The sequence below is a fragment of the Lutra lutra genome, chromosome 8 (assembly GCF_902655055.1).
Source record: "Lutra lutra chromosome 8, mLutLut1.2, whole genome shotgun sequence".
In the NCBI taxonomy this organism is placed as follows: domain Eukaryota; kingdom Metazoa; phylum Chordata; class Mammalia; order Carnivora; family Mustelidae; genus Lutra; species Lutra lutra.
Window position 1 is genome coordinate 44,116,188 of NC_062285.1, and position 20,822 is coordinate 44,137,009.

Genomic DNA, 20,822 nt, shown 5'->3' on the forward strand with positions numbered 1-20,822 from the left:
GTTATTAAAATTTGATTACTGGATTTGCATTAAAAGGTAGTGATGGCAAAACAGGTCTAGCTTGGCAAAAAAATTGAAAACACACAGTTCCTTCATTTCAACAAACATTATTGTGCTACCCCTTATGAAAAGATTATAAAGGTGAGTGAACCCTAGATTCTGCCTTAGGGAGTTCACCATTGGGCAAAGAGACATGCGAATATCCATGATTAAATAGTGTGACTAGTGTAAAATAATCACACACAAAAAAGGAGAAAAGAAAAAACTAACTGAGCAGGTAGTGGGCAGAGTTTCAGAATAGTAGACACAACTATGAGCTGGCTTTATGGTGCTTCTTAAATGTCAAAGGAATTTGTAATTAATTTGAACGACAGTGCATCAGTTCAGAACCTTTAACAGAATTTACATTAATTTAACATTCTTCGGTGCTCGCTTCGGCAGCACATATACTAAAATTGATCCTTCTCTGTAGAACTTTTTAAGGAACCCTAACGTAGTTTGGGTAGCATGGCTAAGCTGAAGAGCTCTGCTTGGAAGCGGTTTCCTTAGCGCGAACGTGAGATGCTTTGCATAGGATACAGGTGCGAATAAATGCAAAGTGTGTGACTGCGTGAAAATCAGACATGGGGATAAGATATAAACCTTTACCAGTATCAGGTAGTATAATCCACTCACCTGTGTTAGTTTAAAAGCTATCAGAACTGATTCCTTGTGAAAGGGCACAATTCCAGCCACTAGTTTCACCGCTCAGCGCCCCGGAGGCCCAAGGCAGGCTTAAGGCAAACCCAGGCCGGAGGTCAGAGCACGAACTACTGACGTCATGTAAGCGTGACGTCACCAGCACTGACGCAGTCTTACAGGGAGGGGCCTCTAAGCTCACCTCAGAACGCAGTCAGGTCCGAGGAGCTGCGAGTTGACGGTCTTGCATTCTGCCCCAAAGGTCCGAATGGTCAGCGCTGCGGGAACCGAAGAGCCGAAGCCGCTCCGGAGCTGAAAACGGGCCACTTCCCTCCTTCCTCGGCCCTTACGGGCCTCCTCTCTAAGGCCCCGGCGCGGTCCAGGCAGCGGCGCGCTCACGAGCCCGTCGCTTGCGGCGGTCACGCGCACGCACGCTGGTGCGCACGTTCCCTGAGAACCCGGAAGTGCGAGGGAGAGGAGAGCCACGTGGGTGGAGCTGGATCGCGGCTCGCATGGGGGAGTCTATCCCGCTGGCCGCCCCGGTCCCGGTGGAACAGGCGGTGCTGGAGACGTTCTTCTCTCACCTGGGTATCTTCTCTTACGACAAGGCCAAGGACAATGTGGACAAGGAACGAGAGGCCAACAAGAGCGCGGGGGGCAGCTGGCTGTCGCTGCTGGCGGCCTTGGCCCACCTGGCCGCGGCCGAGAAGGTCTATCACAGCCTCGCCTACCTGGGGCAAAAACTAGGTACCTCCGCCCCGCCCCCAGTGCCCTTTGAGGAGGAAGGAAAGGGGGTATATTCCCCGTTCGGCCGTGGCTTGGGTTCCCGGTCTCACTCCTAGCCTCAGGCTCAACTTGGCACTCCCAGATCTCCTCCCACCGTTCCCTTCCTCCCCTCGGCTTCCACAAACCCCGCCCACCGGCCTCTGCTGCTGATAGATTGGCCGCCGGGTTGGATGCTCTTTTCAAGGCTGTGTCTCAAATCGAAGGGTGTATCCATTTTGCTCAGTGCATGGATTGGTGCCATAAATGAAAAGTTAAGCAGACTGTGTGTCTTCGCTCTTCTGACCAGTGACAACTGTGGCCAGAAGAGCAAAAACTTGGCAATACAACCTAGTTAGAATTAATGAACACTTTTGTCTGGCCTCTTGAAGTTAAGGCCCCTGCGAGTTACAGATAGAGTCCTACCCCTTCTAGGCAGTCAATAAATATTTAATGGATGAGGAAATAAATGAATACTGGAAAGGCAAGAAATATGCCTAACACTAGTAAGAGGGGACTTAAGGGGAAAATGGTAAACACTCCTATCATTCCATCATAAATCTTGGCCCTGAAAATAAGATGCAAGAGCTGATTCAACCAATTTTCACTAGTAGAAACAATTAGTATGAGATCAGAAGGAAATAAAATATGTGAAAGCCAAGGGTATGCATATAAAGTATTACTACTTACAATTACCAACAATCAATACGAATCCCAGAGCTTTCAAAGTTAGTATTTTGGCCCATTTTTAGACCCTTTAATTATCAGAAGCACAGAATCTGGGATGAATGAAGAACACATATATGCAATAAAGAATAGAAAGGTAAAGTTGAGTGCAGATTCCATTTTGATTTTTAGGGCCCCATTTCTTTTTATGGCCTGAAGGTGGCCATGTGCATACTGCTTTCAGTAAACACCCAAAGGGCAGGGCTTTCTGAAATCTTAACTTCTGCCTTAGCTGTTTAAATAATTTGTTTAGTACGTTGACTTACCGGCAAAGTGCTTAGACAGTATTTTTTCCACCCCTTTTTACAGTGGCAGTTCTCACAAATTTGCAATTGGTGTTGAAATGTTATTATTCCCCTTTCTACAGATAAGCAAATTGTTTATGCGCACTTGTGTGGGTAGGTGACAGGTCTCAAACCAGAATACCTGCCTTTGAACTGTCAGATTGTGTTTTTATACGTATGATTTATTCTTAAAAATTGCTGTATTATAATTTAAAAATACGTTGTGTATACAGTTGACACTTGAACGATAGGGGTTTGAATTTTATGGATCCACTAATACACGGATTTTTTTTATAAATACAGTACAGTACAGTAAATGTATTTTTTATCCTTCATGATTATCTTAACATTTTCTTTTCTCTAGCTTACCTTACTATAAGAATATAATATACAATACATATAACATATAGCGTATGTGTTAATCTATTGTTTATGTTATCAGTAAGGCCTCAGGTTGACAATAAGCTATTAGTAATTAAGTTTTGGGGGAGTCGAAAGTTGTACTCGGATTTTTGACTGCTGGGGTAGGTCAGCTCCCTAACACCCCCTCCACCACTCCTGGCATTGTTCAGGGGCCAGCTGTATTTGGAGATGGGGAGAATTCTAGCTGTAAAATTGAAGGTGGGTAATTTTCTGGCAGTTTTAGTTGTTTTTAGATCCCGTCACCTCATGAAGAATGGTGATTGGTCCCCGTCCCATGATCTTAAGTTTGTTTAAGCTTATGTATGAGAATTTGATGAAGCCCATGGACATATATGGAATATATATGGGAAATACAATTTTGCATTTAATCTGCGAGGGTTCAGCTGGATTTCCTAAAGCCTATTGATGGACCCCAATTTAAAAATCTGCTATGCCAGTTTAAGGTGTATGTGTCTGGTTTCAGGTAAACAGAACTGCCCTGTGTGTAAGAGCACATGTGAGATCATCACTGTCTCTGCCTTGGGTTCTGTGAAATGGCCTCTCTTGCTGCCGAAGCGAGCACTAGCCCTCATTATGTAAAGTCATTAGTTCTGCATAGACCCCCAGGTTGCATGGATGAGCCTGAAGGCTGCACCTTGAAATTGACCCAGGAGCAATTTATACTATGAAACATGCCCAGGCATGGTTCTGTTCCCAGGTGATCTGTGACTTCTAAGTGAATGTTCCTAAGCATGGCATGTTTAATGCCTCATTAACTTATTCACATGTATAGTAAATGTAGGTTCCAGATTTTAACTTTGCATCTTACAGTTTTTTGATACTGGAATGTTTGTGATATTAACATGCTTATGACTTTGTGACTTTTTTATTGAAAACTTGTGAAAAAATTTTTGTGTTGCCACTTAAGACATTTCCACATTCTTCAAATACTTTGCTAATTAGAATGTATTTTTTTTAAGATTTTATTTATTTATTTATTTATTTATTTTTAAAAGATTTTCTTTATTTATTTGACAGTCAGAGATCACAAGCAGGCAGAGAGGCAGGTAGAGAGAGAGGAGGAAGCAGGCTCCCTGTTGAGCAGAGAGCCTGATGCGGGGCTCGATCCCAGGACCCTGAGATCATGACCTGAGCCGAAGGCAGCGGCTTAACCCACTGAGCCACCCAGGCGCCCCTAGAATGTATTTTTTTTTTAAGCAAAACAAAAAGTTTTATGTGTATTTTTAAACATTTAAAACATGGCCCAAGAAAGTGAGTCTTTCTGACTCACTCTTGTAACTGGTTGTTGATCAGAGACCTTGGCAGTGAATCCTGATTATAGATGCCTGTATGGGCAAACACTTTAGGCAAAGGACAGACCTGACAGGGAGCCTTCTGCTCCTGTATTGCCTCAGTTCAGAAAAACTCTGGGTGGGCCCCTTTTCTTAGAGCTCTCTCTTTCCTTTGAGGGGAGAATATACCTGTTTGGGGAAGGATCAGTGATAAAAATATGCCATCTCAATGCTTTTGGAGGTTTTTAGGTCATACTTTCTCCCTTCTTGTTTAATTATTGGAAAGTTTTCTCAATCTCTGGTTGCTAGAATTTAGCATAGTAGAAAATGACTTGAGAACTGGTGTTTATAAATTATCATTAACAATAAGTTGTGGGATAAAATACTCAATTAGACATTTTACATACTCCTTTAGTATACTTATTACTTGAAATTTCATTATGTGAGATGGACTCCTGAAATCTTGAGAAATAATGAGGATTCAATACATAGAACCTTCTGGAAATAATTCAAAATAATCGTACTTTATAAATCCATAAAATTGTAAAGAGGGAGATGTCTGGTGTTTCTGCTTCCTTATTTCCCAGTAAGAAGGAAAGCCAGTCTCCATTGGATATTCCTAACCAGGGTAGTCAACAAGTAGGACTGTGCTCCTCAGAGCTTTGAGAAAAGAGACCTGTTAGAAGAAATTCATCAGTGGTCTCTCCCATCCTCGTAGTGTCACTTGGTTTCACTACTAGTGATCGATGTTTACTGATAAGCTTTTCAGGGTATTCTTTGTGTTTCCACTCCCTCAAATAAGGGTTATCTGATGGAAAGGTATTCCTTTTTCACCCAGAGTTAAAATTGTCACCAAGGCCACCCTATTAACAGCAGAGGTGAGTACACGGTTGAGGTCACCTAGCTAGCTATCTATGAAGTAGGTAGCTATTCTTTTTTACAGTACATGAAGCTCCCAATTTACCATAGAGTTTTAGAAGTCCAATTAGTAGTAGTTAGAATTTTCTTACATCAGTTATAAATGGAAGGAAAAGGGATTAGTGATGGAATACTCACTTTGCTCCAGGCACATTACATACCAAATGGTATTTTATTTTGTCTTCTTGGCTCTATTACTTGTTTCATGTTAAAAACAACTAAGGCTCAGAGTGGCTAAGTCATTGGCACATTCCACAGCTTCTAAGTTCAGAAGCTGGAATTTGGAACTAAGTTGGTCAGACTTCCAGACCTTTTAGGTTTTTGGGTTGTTGTTTTTTGTTTGTTTGTTTTTGTTTTTTTTAAGATTTTATTTTTTAAGTAATCTGTACACCCAATGTGTGGCTCAAACTCACAACTCTGAGATTAAGAGTTGCATACTCTGCTGACTGAGCCAGCCAGGCGCCCCATAGATTTTGCATGGTACTCTCGTCTTGTTACCTACCTAAGAGAATTTTTTCCTAAACTTGGGCACAGAGGTCTATTTATTCCATACTGTTGCCCCACAAAATCTGTAAGGTTAGACTGAAGATAGGGAGGGAGGGCAAACCCTTCAGGGTACAGTCCTGGGTGGGATGTGACTGCTGGGGTCAATCCAGCTGCACCACATGGCTTTTGCGGCTCTTAGTAGGAGAAATGATTTGAATGCAGGTTACTTTGTTTAGGCAGTATGTTGAAGTAAACATTTTTAAAGTAATAACACTTTGTGGAATAAGTAGTAAGTAGGGTGACCAGCCTTCTAGGTTTGCCCGGTGCTGGGGGCGTTCCCAGAACATGGGACTAAGTCTGGTTTTCCAAGATGCCAGGTTTTCAGTGCTAAAACCTAGAAAGCCCTGGGTAGACAAGGTGGTCACAGTAGTAGGAAAGTTTGAAATACAAACTGGGCCGTGAACTAGAAAGAACATTGTGAAATGATTCATTTGTTAAGGGGATATTTTACAAATGCCTTGATGTGTTTAGAATAGTAATAAATTTATTCATGAAAGCATCCTGTGTATATCAAGAGAAATTTTAAACTGTCATCCATCTCTTAGGTTTTTACTTATATATTTCTAATATATAAATATTAGATACTAGATAATATTAGATAAATATATATAACATATATTTCTATATAAATATTTTTATTTATATATTTCTAATTTATATATCTCTAAGAATTACTGTTTTAAACCTGCCCTGTTTCTTTTCATTCTTCTAATGTCTTGCCTGTGACCCTTTCTTTAGTGGGGTGCAGAATTGCTTAAGAAAACATGTACGAACCTGGCTATATAATTATTAGAAATAGAGTTGATCATGTATTAATACAAAGCAAGAAAATGATGTCTCTGCCACTTGATCCTTTTTAACTGTTGAAAGGGATGTATTTGGTCTTTTTTATTTTATTTTTTCCTGATTACCTTTGGAACCCCTGAGTTACAGCAACAGTTATTATAATTGCTTCCTGCTCTTAATCATTCACAAAGTGGTGCTTGCTTTGTTATAACCTATAGTGTCAGCCTTGTCAAGAGTATTAAAGATTTCTGGGTGCCTGGCTGGCTCATTCAGAGGAGCATGCAATTCTTGATCTCAGGGTTGTGAGTTCAAGCCCCATGTTGGGTTTAGAGCTAACTTAAAGACAGAAAGAAAAAAAAAAGTACTACAGATTACCTTTTTTCTGCTGGGATCCCAGTAGTCTGTGTTCTTGTGAAGGGAAATACATGTATGTATATTTTCCATTTTCTGGTATGGCTTATAAGATTCAAAGGAAAATGCAACTCTAATGCAGAAATAATATTTTCTGATTTATCAGGAATAACAACAGTGTTTTCCAATTAGGTATTCTCTTTTGTTTTAAATACATGTCTGGGGAAGGAGAGCTATTTAGCTCCAGGTAGATGGTACCTGCTAGGTCAATTAATCTCTGAAATAAATATGAATCCTCATTGAAATGAGATAAGGGAGAGTTGATACTTGGGTAAGGAAATCATACACAGGTCTGTTGTTACACTAATGAGTTGCACCAGACATTCATTTCTTATTCCTCTGTGAAATTATGAATCACAAAATATTTAAATTCCAATCACAGGAGTCAGAGAATGTGGTAGATGATATTAACTCCCTGAGCTCAACAGACTCCACTCCTTCCTTTTTGGATGCTGGGAGATGTTTGGTCCTTCTGGGGTCTCTTCCTCACTTGTCATGTGCTAATGTCATTTGCCTCCCAGGGGGCCAGTCCTTCTTCAGCCGGAAGGATTCCATCCGAACCATCTACACGTCCCTGCACAATGAGCTCAAGAAGGTGGTGACTGGCCGGGGTGCCCTTGGTGGGACAGCCCCCCATGTGGAGGAACTACTTTCCCACCTGTCAGAGCAGCTCTGCTTCTTCGTTCAGGCCCGGATGGAGATTGCAGACTTCTATGAGAAGATGTACACCCTCAGCACACAGAAGTTCATCAACGCTGAGGAGCTTGTTGGCCTCTTAGACACCATCCTCAAGAAGTACAGCTCCAGGTGAGTGTAGGTGAGGGAGGAAGGGACACACAGAGCAGTCTCTCTCTCTCACACACACACACACACACACACACACACACACACACACGAGCTCCCTCCCCGCACTCTTATAAAGAAAATCTATGATGAAATGACTGCAAAGGGAAGAAATAGTCATTTTACTTTTTTTTTTAAAAGATTTAATTTATTTATTTGACAGAGATCACAAGTAGGCAGAGAGGTAGGCAGAGAAAGAGAAGAAGGGAAGCAGCTCCCTGCTGAGCAGAAAGTCTGATGCGGGGCTCGATCCCAGGACCCCAGGATCATGACCTGAGCCGAAGGCAGAGGCTCTAACCCACGGAGCCACCCAGGCGCCCTATCATTTTACATTTTATACATATTAATTAAGTAACAGGTGAACATTAGTTCCCTTCTTTGCGCTTCATTAACACCATGCTGGGTAGATACTACTTTAAGCAATGGCCAAAGACCAAGAATGAAGTCATCCTTAAAAGATGTATTATAACTGATTTTGCTGCTTATGAAAGAGTTCGCACAAAGGGGAGCATTGTATATAAAATAACGTGGGGGTTTTTTTTTGTTTTTTTTACTAAACCATTATTCAAATCAATGTCCCTTTCAAAGTAATCACCTTGGTGAGTTACCCACTTAGTCCTCAGATTACTTACCATGGGTTGGAACTTCTTCATAATTGCTTTCAGCGTCTGTGGCATAGTTCTGGTTTTGTTTTAAACTTTCTCAGTGGAGACAGGTATCTGTGTTTTTGAGGAGAGCATACTTAACTTTTTTGTAACAATCAAAAGGCTATTTGTAGCCAATTTAATTTTTTTTTAAAGATGTCGATTAGCTGGAAAATTTGTATTTGAAGGAAATTGCTACTTTTACTTGAAAAAAAATGAGCCTAGCTCTTATGTATTCCTCAGTGCCTGAACCAAAAAATAGTACGCAAGGAATTTGAGAAGTACTGTGGGTTATTATTCAGCTGTAGAAAGGAATGAAGTATGGATACAGGCTACAACATGCATGGACCAGTTACAAAAGATATCATATTCTGTCATTCCAGTTACAGGAAATGTCCAGAATAGGCAAAGTCATAAATAAACACAGAAAATAGATTATAAATTACAGATTCAGAAAATTTTTGTCAGGAATTAAGGGGGAAGGTGAGAGTGGGGAAGTGACTGTTCATGGGTATAGGGTTCCTTTTTGGGGGGGTCATGGAACTATGCTCAAATTAGATAATGGTGATGGTTGCACAACTCTGACTATACTAAAGCCATTTTTTACTATGGTAAAAAGTATACTTTATGTATACGAGTTAAGTAGTAAAGCTTTCATGAAAAAAGAAAGCTGTGCAAGGAACACACAAACATCCTTCCCCTGGACTCATATTATTAAATGTTGCTATGTTTGCTCTCTTTCTCTCTGTATATAATTTTATCCCCCCCCCGAATTGTTTGGAAGTTAGATGCAAACATCATGACACTCTATGCCCAAATACTTGGATTGTATCTTCTAAGAATTAAAAAAAACTGTAGCATAGTTTCCTACTCAGGAAATTTAGCACTAATATTTTTTTTCTACTATCAGCAGTAAATAGTATTTAGATTTCCCCAATTGTCTCCAAAAAGTCCTCTGTATTATTTTTTATTGTCATATATTTTCTGTTTTTATGATATATTTTGGATTTTTGTTTTATCTATTTTTACTGGGTAATACATTAATATGGCTCAAAATTTATAAAGTATGAAATAATACATAGTGAAAAGTGCTCCTTTTCTTCATCTACCTAATTCCTTTCCTAAGAGGCAGTGAATGTTGGGTTTTTTTTTTAAGATTTATTTAACAGAGAGAGAGAGAGAACAAGCAGGGAGAATAGCCCAATGAGGGACTCGATCCTAGGACCCTAGGATCATGACCTGAGCTGAATGTGGATGCTTAACCGACTGAGCCACCCAGGCATCCCAGTGAATGTTGTTTTAGCAAGTTCTTCCTATCATTCTTGAGAGATAGTCTGTGCATATGAATATACACGTTTTCTTCTTTTAAAACAAATTTTCCATGTTAACAAATTTTCTGTGTTTGGAACTATTTTATTTCTTCCTCAAACCTAATTGGTACTTTTTTTTTAATAAAATAATTTTTTGAAATGCAAAAACAAAAATACTGTTGGAGATATGATTCTTACAGAGAATCTCATGTGGTGATTCCCAAATACTAACTTGACAGTAATTTGCTGAATGGTTTGGGAAACTTAAAGAACCAAACCTGCCCCTTGTCACCCTGCCCTCCTTCCCTGAGGGTTAAGAGTTAGTGATTCTCAATTGGGTGCGCAGAAACCTGTATGTTTTAAAAGTTCCGGGGCGCCTGGGTGGCTCAGTTGTTGGGCTTCTGCCTTCAGCTCAGGTCATGATCCTGGGGCCCTGGGATCAAGCCCCGCATCGGGCTCCCTGCTCAGCGGGAAGCGTGCTTCTCCCTCTCCCACTCTCCCGGCTTGTGTTCCCTCTCTCGCTGTGTATCTCTCTGTTAAATAAATAAATAAAATCTTTAAAAAATAAATAAAATAAAATAAAAGTTCCCTTTGATATTGAAAATAGTCTCCATGAAAAAAAATTGTTTTGATAAATAAAAGAAAGATACCAACACTGGGATATACTAGGTATTGAACCTTAACTGTGTGTATGCACGTGCATGTATATGTCTTATAGGAATGATTATTACCATTTAACTATTTTCATTTGATTAGGTTTGTGATCTATCCTATTTGCACCTTCTTTGAAACATCCCACTTCCCAGACCTTTGAGAATTTCTTCCATTTTCTGCAAAAGCCCAGTTTTCATTCTTGAAGCTTTTAGGGCAGTACTTGGCTATACCAGGTACTGAGTGGACACTGATGGAATTGATGGAGCCGGGGGGCAGTATCACCCAAGGTCAAGGTATTTTCATCTGTCTGTATTCTCCACCCATGCTGCCTTTATCTAATTAAAGGGAATTACAGATTATAGATACATCCAACGCTAAAAATTATCTTAATTAGAAACCTGAGGTTAATTTGAACAACATAAATTCCTTAGTTAAAAAATTCTGAAAAGTTGAAATTCTGTATAATATGTTGATTTTGGGGGGAGAAGGTGGAATTATTTTAGGTATAAATTAACATACTTTCCTTTTGCCAGGATAATATCCTTTATTTCTATAGACCTTTTTATTTCTTCTTCATAATATCCTTTTTTCTGTAGACCTTCTCCTCCTCCTCCTTCTCCTCTTTCTCCTTCTCCTTTTCTGTAGACCTTTTGATTTGGCATCTGTGCTATACCAAACATGTTTCTTTCATGGTTCCAGTGTTCTAGAGAAGTAATTCATATTTTGTATTCTCTTCTATTGAAAGAGTAAATCCTTTTCCCAAATGACCCAGTTTATCTTTCAGGAAATGTTTATTCACCCCAGTATATCTGATCCATGTCAGAATGCTTCTTTATCTCGTAAGTCGTTCATCTTTCAAATGATAAAATGCTTTTGCAGTAAAGAATTAACAAGCATAATGTATATCATGGAGTAGCCCTGATTTGAGATGCAGATTCTGTGTGCATTACTGCAAAGGCCAGTCTGCTTTCAGAGACGAAATGGGAAACACGTTTGTTTTTTTCCTTTGGAAGGCAGTTGTATTCAGAGTAGAACTGTATTAAAGGTTTCCTCCTTTGGCAAACTTATTATTAAGCAAATATAAATTATTGCTTATGAACCACAGTCATTGAGATGCTTCATTTCAAATCGAATAATTAATGTTAATCATTTTTACAGTTTCCACTGTGTGCCCTTAGAAGGAAAAATATGAATTTAGCTCATACAGGATCAGGATATCTACTATTCCTTGAATACTTTTGAGGAGAGGTAGAACTTGGTGTGTTGTTTTTGTTTTTGTTTTGTTTTCTTTCCAGAGAAAACATCAATGGAACATTTTTTGATTCTGTAGAATTCATTTTTAATTTACTTACCTCTTTTGAACAGTGAGCATAAAAGAAGATTCTGGTTAATTTTTCTTTTTCATAGTTAAACAAAGGTGGAAGATGGGTTATAAATGCAAAATATTTACTAAGTCGAGAGTAATTCTTAGTAATTCTTTTAAAGAAGTAATTCTTTTAAAGAAGCAAGTATTTATTCATTCCAGACAGCTTTTAAAAATCCATTTGATGGGGGCGCCAGGGTGGCGCAGTAGGTTAAGCACCAGACTCTTGGTTTCAGCTCTAGTAGTGATCTCTCCACTGGGCTGTAAGATTGCCCCTGCCCCTCATCAGGCTCTGCGCTCAGCAGGAGACTGCTTAAGACTCTTCCCCTCCCTCTGCTCCTCCCTGCCCTGTGCCAGCATGTGCGCGCTCTCTCTCAAATAAATAAATCTTTAAAAAAAAAGAATCCCTCTCAGGTGGCAATAATATACCATTAAGTGACTTATATCCTGTAACCATGACTTTACAGATAGATTTTAAAGAACTTTTTTTTTTAAGATTTTATTTATTTATTTGAATGACAGAGATCAAAAGTAGGCAGAGAGAGAGGAAGGGAAGCAGGCCCCCTACTGGCCTCGATCCCAGGTGAGATCATGACCTGAGCCAAAGGCAGAGGTTTTTGTTTTTTTTTTAAGATTTTATTTATTTATTTGACAGACAGAGATCACAAGTAGGCAGAGAGTCAGGCAGAGAGAGAGAGAGGGAAGCAGGCTTCCCGCCGAGCAGAGAGCCTGTTGCGGGGCCCGATCCCAGGACCCTGGGATCATGACCTGAGCCGAAGGCAGAGGGTTTAACCCACTGAGCCACCCAGCTACCCCTGAAGAACTTGTTTTTAAAGATTTTACTTTTTTTATTTTAAAAGATTTTACTTATTTGAGAGAGAGCATGCGTGAAATAGAGGGGGAGAGAGAGAGAGGGAGAAAGGAAGAGGGGGAAGCAGAAAGGAAGAGGGGGAAGCAGAGGGAGAGGGAGACTCCCCGCTGAGCAAGAAGCCAGATGTGGGACTTGATCCCAGGACCCTGGGATCATGACCTGAGCTGAAGGCAGCTGCTTAACCCACTGAGCCACCCAGGCATCCTTAAAGATTTTACTTTTAAGTAATGTCTACACCCAGTGTGAGGCTCAGACTTACAATCCTGAGACCAAGAGTTACACTCTCCACCAACTGAACCAGCCAGGGATCCCAGAGAACACTTTTAAAAATTGAGTTACATTAAGTTTCTGTTTGCATTTTAGGGAGCACAGTTTTTTGATCTGAATACTTCAGATGACAGGATTCTCACCAAGGGCAGAACTGTGATTTATTTAGGCCTTGTGCCCTTTTTCGTTCAAGAAAAGATTTGTGATGATAAGTGAAATTAACTGTTAGTTGTGTGTGTATAGTTCAACAAGGTGACTTTCTGCCCACTGAAAATTTCCTAAGCAAAACCAACCAGATTGCCATTTCTGTGGGACACGGTCTACGCTAGGCATTCGGCATGTCTGAATCTTAACAGCCTTACCCCAGCCCATCTTTTCAAATTTATCTAAGGCCCATCAAATGCTTTAAATTGTACCCAAAGTCTTAGTAAAAAGAAAGCGGCTTCAAAGAGAAATTTTTGAGGATTTTAAGCAAGAGCCAAAAAAACAATTCATAATCTAATGTGTTCCCCATAGTATTTGCCATTTCCTACTTTGGTTCATTATTTGTTTTGCCTAGAATGTCCTTGAACTCGGAGGGGAGGAAAAATACCTTTTCTTCTGCCCTTCTAAACTCAATGGGGAGGGGGGAGGCTTTAACAAAAGACCAATTACCAAGAGAAAAACATACCAGTGTATTTAATTTAAGTTTTACATGTTAAGGAAGCCTTCATAAAATAGTGTTTTTATGGTAGGTTTTATTGAAAAACAAAATTCAGCTGAGTCCATTTGAAGATGTAAGAGTTGTGGGAAAATGTGCCAGGATGAAAAAAGGTCTGAGCTAAGTGTCTAAGCTAGGGGAAGCAGCAAGGCCTGTTTTTTCAGATTCCTTTCTGTGTCCCTTGTGTTTAGAGATAAGGATGCTTCCTTCCTTAGAGTAGGGGGAAAGGCACATTTCTCTTGAGGGTTTTATGACCTGATTCAGGGAAGGGTCAGGAAATCTTTCCTACACTTATTTCTAAATTCACTCAACTTAAAACAGTCAGTATATAAGATGCCATATTTTGGGGTAGTATGTTCTGAAGCCCATCACATTGTCATATCATGTGTCAGTTGCTGTTGCCACAATCATTCTTTTTTTTTTTTTTTTTTTAAGATTTTACTTATGTATTTGATAGATCACAAGTGGGCAGAGAGGCAGGCAGAGACAGAGAGAGTGGGGGAAGCAGGCTCCCCCTTGAGCAGAAAGCCCGATGTGGGGCTTGATCCCAGGACCCTGAGATCATGACCTGAGCCTAAGGTAGAGGCTTTAACCCACTGAGCCACCCAAGCGCCCCTGCCACAATCATTCTGTATAACAGACCACCGAGCGTGCAGGCTTGCAAGTCTACTGGAAGTTGGCCTGACAGGCCTGGCTTAGCTGAGTAGCTCTGCTTAACACTCTTTTTTTTTTTTTTTTAAAGATTTTATTTATTTATTTGAGAGAGAGACAGTGAGAGAGAGCATGAGCGAGGAGAAGGTCAGAGGGAGAAGCAGACTCCCCATGGAGCTGGGAGCCCGATGTGGGACTCGATCCCGGGACCCCGGGATCATGACCTGAGCCGAAGGCAGTCGTCCAACCAACTGAGCCACCCAGGCGTCCCTCTGCTTAACACTCTTGGTCTCACTGGGCTTGGCTTAGTACTGTGAGCTCTGGGCTTGGTCTGTTCCTTCCGAGCCCAAGATTAGTGGGGAGCCAGCCACCCAGTGGCTCTGGCCCAAGCCCAAAAGAACAAGCCCAACCAAGCTCATTTTCAGCATCAGATCTGTTAACACCCTCTTGACAAGAGTGAGTCACATGACCCAGTCTGTAGTCCAGGCATGGGAAAGTACTCTTCATCTCAGGGGAAGACCTGCAGAGTCACATGGCAGAGGGTCTGGAATCAGGGGTGATTAAGAATTCAGCCAGAATGGACTGTCGGGGAAGGTATGTGCTATGGTGAGTGCTGTGAAGTGTGTAAACCTGGAGATTCACAGACTGTACCCCTGGGGCTAATAATACATTATATGTTAATAAAAAATTAAAAAATTAAAAAAGAAAATGCAGCCAGAAATTTAAGCTCTCCTCTTTACATGGCCAAGTCCTAGCTGCTTTTGAAGTTGTATGGCTCAATTCAAATTCTGTCTCCCTTATGGCCAGCATAATCTTTCAACCAAAAGAAATTGCTCCTTTTTCTAAAATCTTATTTTATTTTGCACCTCCCATAAGAGATGTGTTAACTTCCAACTTGTATCCATCATAAGTACCTCCTCCTACCTTGGGAAGTCTCTGTAAGGCAAACCTTTGGCTAATGCATCTTTATATCTTCAGTGTATTTGTATCTAAAAACTAGTAAAAATTTTAAATGAGAAGAGACTATAGTGGTTTTTTTTTTATTGTAGTGGTTTTTTTTTTATTGTAGTAAAATATACATAACATAAAATATACCGTTTTGGGGGTGCCTGGGTGGCTCAGTGGGTTAAAGCTTCTGCCTTCGGCTCAGGTCATGATCTCAGGGTCCTGGGATCGAGCCCCACATCAGGCTCTCTGCTCAGCGGGGAGCCTGCTTCCTCCTCCCTCTCTCTGCCTGCCTCTCTGCCTACTTGTGAACTCTGTCTGTCAAATAAATAAAATCTTTAAAAAAAAAAATACCGTTTTAAGTGTATAGTTCTGTGGCATTTAGTACATTCACGTTGTGCTACATATTTAGTTGGGTTTTTTTTTTAATATTTTGTTTATTTATTTGACAGACAGAGATCACAAGTAGGCAGAGAGGCAGGCAGAGAGAGAGGGAAGCAGGCTCCCCGCTGAGCAGAGTGCCCGAATCGGGGCTCGATCCCAGGACCCTGCAATCATGACCTGAGCCGAAGGCAGAGGCCTTAACCCACTGAGCCACCCAGGCGCCCCTACATATTTGTTTTCAGTTTTTTTAATCTGACTTCTCACATGCATGGAACCTGGATAATTTTTTTGGAAGGAACTCCTTGATGTAGATTTGTGAAAGAGAGTTCTCTCTCTCTCTCCAGACCCCTTTCTTTCTTTTGGCTTTTTTTTTTTTAGAGCAGATGTTCTCTGCAAATAGTTGTCAATTTATTCTGAATTCAGACTCTTACAAGCTTGCTGCCATAGTTGAGGTGTGTATTTTTGGATTACAACAATTTAACAGATCCCCCTATAGTGTGAGTTGTAAATGGGTATGAGGCACAGAGCATAATGGAAATGGGGAAATGATACATCATAATGCTAATCTCAGAGTCTTGGCAGAATAAAATTAACATGAATTTTTAGCTCTTCTTAAGGATGAAAAATAGCTTCGCATTCACATTCATCCTAATAAATGTTGAACATTTAAACACTTTTGGTATATGTTTATGGAAGAGCTTGTTCAGAATTCTTTCTGGAAATTTGTAGAGAATTCATGTTCTTTCAAGAAGCTTGGATAGAAATGATGATTTCCAGTGAAGCAGAAAAATAACTTAGAGTATTGTTATTTGTGGTAGAATTTTCTTCAATCTTATACCGTTTTCCTGTTATTGAAAGTCTTACTGTGTTCCAAGTTCCTTGGCAGATTTTCTTGATACCCATTATTATAGAATCTTGTGATGCTTTATGGTCGTTAAGTGTCAAAGGGCCTAAAGGCCAAGGAGGTAGAAGCATTTCTGACAATTCAAAGATGTTGAAACGTGCTGTAGTGAAGTTGTGTGTGTACATATGTATTACATATGTATTAGACTTTTTCTCTTTTTTAAAAGATTTTATTTATTTGTCAGAGAGAGAGAGAGAGCGTGCGAGCGAGTGAGCATGAGCAGGGGGAGTGGCAGAGGGAAAGGGAGAAGCAGGCTCCCTGCTGAGTAAGGAGCCCAATGTGGGCCTGGATCCAGGACCCTGGGATCACAACTTGAGTTGAAGGCAGATGCTTAACCAACTGAGCCACCCCGGTGTCCCTGTATTAGACTTTCTTAATGTTTATTTCAAAGCGGGTAATGTTTGAAGGGTCCAAAGTAGTTAATCAACTCAGCACATGAGCTAGAGAGTTTGAAATTTAGTTTATCTTTCTGATTTTTTTTAAAGATTTATTTATTTATTTTGGAGAAGCAGAGAGTGTAAGAGAGAGAGTAGGGGGAGGTATAGAGGGAGAGAAGCTTTAAGCAGACTCTCTTCTGAGCACAGAGTCTGATGTGGGGCTTTATCTCATGACCCTGAGATCATGACCTGAGCTGAAATCAAGAGTTCAACACTTAAGTGACTGAGCCATAAGGGCACCCCTATCTTTCTGATTCTTTGAATGTATTATTAGACTGAGACCCTCCACCCATGTTTTAGCTTTCCCTCTTAAAGAATATTGAAGGTAAAATGCTGGTAATAGAAAAAAATAATGTGTGGTCATGTAACTATATCCTTATCACATGATAATGAGTTTCTGTCTTATAATATCTAACTTAGTATGGGCTCTCTAATTAATGTTTAATAATCTCTCTAATTAATGTTTAAATGGATTTTTTAACTCCAGCTATATTTGCGATGATTTTTTTTTTAACTTTTTCATTGATAAACCAACTTTTTCCTTTTCAGCTGGGGCCAGAACAGCCACATGAGAAGATTCTGTCTTGTTGACAGTGAAGCAATTAACTTACATGGGTTCGGGCCTGTAAATAATCTCCCATGGTGCCTGGGGCATAAGATATGCTCAGTAAATGCTAGTTCTTGCCCACATATTGAAAATAGGGTCCCTTGCAGATGCTTTGGGTCTTTGGGAAGAGTATAAGGGCTTGGTGTTGGCTCCTTGAGAAGGAGGGTGCACCAGGCCAGGCAGACACTCAAACCGCCCTACCCCCGCCCCGGCATTTCTCAGAAGCAGCAGCCTAAGCAAGAAAGCTCTAAGTGGTCCATACAAGGGCTCTCCTTACCCATTGTTACAGAATTTCATTTAGATCACAAACAACAGAGGCAGAAAGTAGGATTCAAATCTTAAATAGTTGGTTGCCATGTTTACTGACTCTCTCTGAATCTCTAGTATGTGCCATATGTTCTAAAGATAAAGGAGCGAAGGGAGTAAGCAGCTTTTCCTTCTCCTCAGGGAGGAGCTCAGACCAAAGGAGACCATATGTCCCATAAATTCTGTGATGAAACTACTCAAGTGGAAAACAGGTATTAAGAAACTAGAGGATTCGGGGTGCCTGGGTGGCTCAGTGGCTTAAGCCTCTGCCTTCAGCTCAGGTCATGATCTCAGGGTCCTGGGATCAAGCTCCACATCAGGCTCTCTGCTCAGCAGGGAGCCTGCTTCCCCCACCCCCCCACCCCGCCCCTGCCTGCCTCTCTGCCTACTTGTGATCTCTGTCTATCAAACAAATAAATAAAATCTTGGGAAAAAAAAACATTAGAGGATATGGTCACCTGACTCAGTCTGGAGAACAGAGAAGACATCTCTAAGGAAATGACTTTGAAGAGGAGACCTGAAACACCAGAAAGAATGTGCTCTCACTTGCCTCAGGTTCTCTGCACTTGGCCTTTCCCTTTTCTTCCTGGAAGGGAGATACTCCCACATCCTCTCCCCTCCTACTACCCGATACTACTGTTAGCAGTGAATTCGAAAAAAATGTTTTACAGATAGCAGGTAGCAATCCATGAGTCATAAAGTTAATTCAGTGAGTAATAATCTAATTTTAAACATAAATGTTGAAATGTTAGATATTTTTTATTTAGCTCCCATTTTTTTTAAGGTTTTATTTATTTATTTGACAGAGACAGAGCACAAGCTGGGGGAACAGCAGGCAGAGGGAGAAGCAGGCTCCCTGCTGAGCTAGGAGCTTGATGTGGGGCTTAATCCCTGGACCCTGGGATCATGATCTGAGTCGAAGGCAGATGCTTAACTGCCTGAGCCACACAGGCCCCCCCGCATCCCATTTTCTTTTTTAAGTGCAACTAAATATGAAGAAAATTTGAAAAACTAGGATTGAATAAGGGCTTACCTTACGGAGTTACCACAGTACCTTGTGGACTTACAATGAACGTTAAGTAAGTTTACATGTGTTCCATACACATTTAAGAGAGCTTTTAATGACTTTTTTTTTTTTCCCCTCTGCCTCTTTAGGACCACATCTTGGAAAAGGATGCCTTTTTTTTTTTTTAATTTTTTTTTTTAAGATTTATTTATTTATTTGACAGAAATCACAAGTAGGCAGAGAGGCAGGCAGAGAGAGAGGAGGAAGCAGGCTCCCCGCGGAGCAGAGAGCCCGATGCGGGACTCGATCCCAGGACCCTGAGATCATGACCTGAGCCGAAGGCAGAGGCTTTAACCCACTGAGCCACCCAGGCGCCCCAAGGATGCCTTGTTTTGATGATTATGTTAGTTTTACAATTTCCAGAATAAATAAAATAGGTTCAGAAAAAAGTACAGCTAATTTAATTTCTTTGTATTTGAAAGGAAGGTAGTCCCTGCTCTCATTTTTTGTTTCAATACCAGGCGATTTCCATAGGAAGATGTGATGCTGACATAATTCTGAGATGGTGAAGTTATGTCAGAACTTTTTATTTTTAAATCTATTGTTTATTTTTTAAGATAAATAAATAAGTAATTTATTAATGAGTGATCCACGCAGGACATGGGGCCTACTGTGGGGCTTCAACTCATGACCCTGAGATCAAGACCGAGCTGAGATCAAGAGTCAGATGCTTAACTGACTGGCGCTCCAGACCAGCTTTTCAATGAATCAACATGGAGCCCTTCAGTCATTCCTTTCCCTGATTCCAAACGTAGTATTATTTGTGTGGCCACAGTGTATTGTTTTGAGGGTTGAAAATTCCACGTGGAGTAACATTTCCACTTATTTCTATTAATTTCCCTTCCCCTCTAGATTTCACCACCCCATCCTCAGTCCTTTGGAAAGCAGTTTCCAGCTGGAAGTGGACGTCCTGAGTCATCTCCTGAAGGCCCAGGCTCAGGTCTCGGAGTGGAAGTTCCTCCCGTCCCTGGTGAACTTGCACAGTGCTCACACCAAGCTGCAGACTTGGGGCCAGATCTTTGAAAAGCAGCGGGAGACCAAGAAACATCTGTTTGGAGGGCAATCTCAGAAGGCCGTTCAGCCCCCACACCTTTTCCTCTGGCTGATGAAACTCAAAAACATGCTTCTTGCCAAGTTTAGCTTTTACTTTCACGAGGCACTGAGCCGGCAAACGACTGCTTCAGAAATGAAAACGTTGACTGCAAAAGCCAACCCAGACTTTTTTGGAAAGATTTCCAGCTTCATCAGGAAGTATGACGCTGCCAATGTGTCCTTAATCTTTGACAACCGAGGTTCTGAGAGCTTTCAGGGTCACGGCTATCACCACCCCCATTCCTACAGAGAGGCCCCTAAGGGTGTGGACCAGTATCCAGCTGTGGTGTCTCTGCCCAGCGACAGGCCCGTCATGCACTGGCCCAATGTCATCATGATCATGACAGACCGCATGTCCGAACTGAACAGCTTGGAGAAGGTGGTCCACTTCTATGATGACAAAGTTCAGAGCACCTACTTCCTAACCCGCCCGGAACCTCACTTTACAATTGTCGTCATCTTTGAATCAAAGAAATCTGAAAGAGACTCCCACTTTATTTCCTTCCTCAATGAGCTCTCACTGGCCCTCAAGAACCCCAAAGTTTTTGCAAGTCTGAAGCCTGGCTCCAAAGGCTAGCAGGTGGTTTGTGTGAAAGGTTCGAAAGACTGGAAGGTGTGTTCCTAATTGCTCTAATGATCTGCTGTGGTCTGTGATTAGAGTTTCCATCCATTCATGCTTCTTTCAGAGCTAAATTAAAGACAAATCCTCCCTAATTGTGTTGCACACTTTCTAAGCAATTAAGGCCAATTGAATTAAGTATCCAAAGAGTAATCTAGGAAATGATCATGGCTACTGTGTCTCTCCGTGGTACAGCAGAGGACCTGCAGCATTTTCTCCTATTTTCCTGTGTTTCACGTAGACTGAATATTTATTAGCCTTTGGTTTTTCTTTCCACCTGTTTTACATTGTTCTAAACTTTGTTTTAATGCAATTCCAAATGCCTTCTCCTCTCTCCTCCTTGCAGGACCAGTA

The 20,822-nt window shown here is 40.9% G+C and overlaps 1 protein-coding gene across 1 annotated transcript; it reads left to right on the forward strand.

Annotated features, from left to right (window-relative positions):
• The first annotated feature begins 934 nt into the window (after positions 1–934).
• Positions 935–20,563, forward strand: KICS2 (KICSTOR subunit 2). The gene is made up of 3 exons (XM_047740730.1): positions 935–1,425; positions 7,327–7,612; positions 19,610–20,563. The coding sequence occupies exons 1-3, from the start codon at positions 1,191–1,193 to the stop codon at positions 20,424–20,426; spliced, it is 1,338 nt and encodes a 445-aa protein (XP_047596686.1). The 5' UTR covers positions 935–1,190; the 3' UTR covers positions 20,427–20,563.
• Positions 20,564–20,822: the final 259 nt, after the last annotated feature.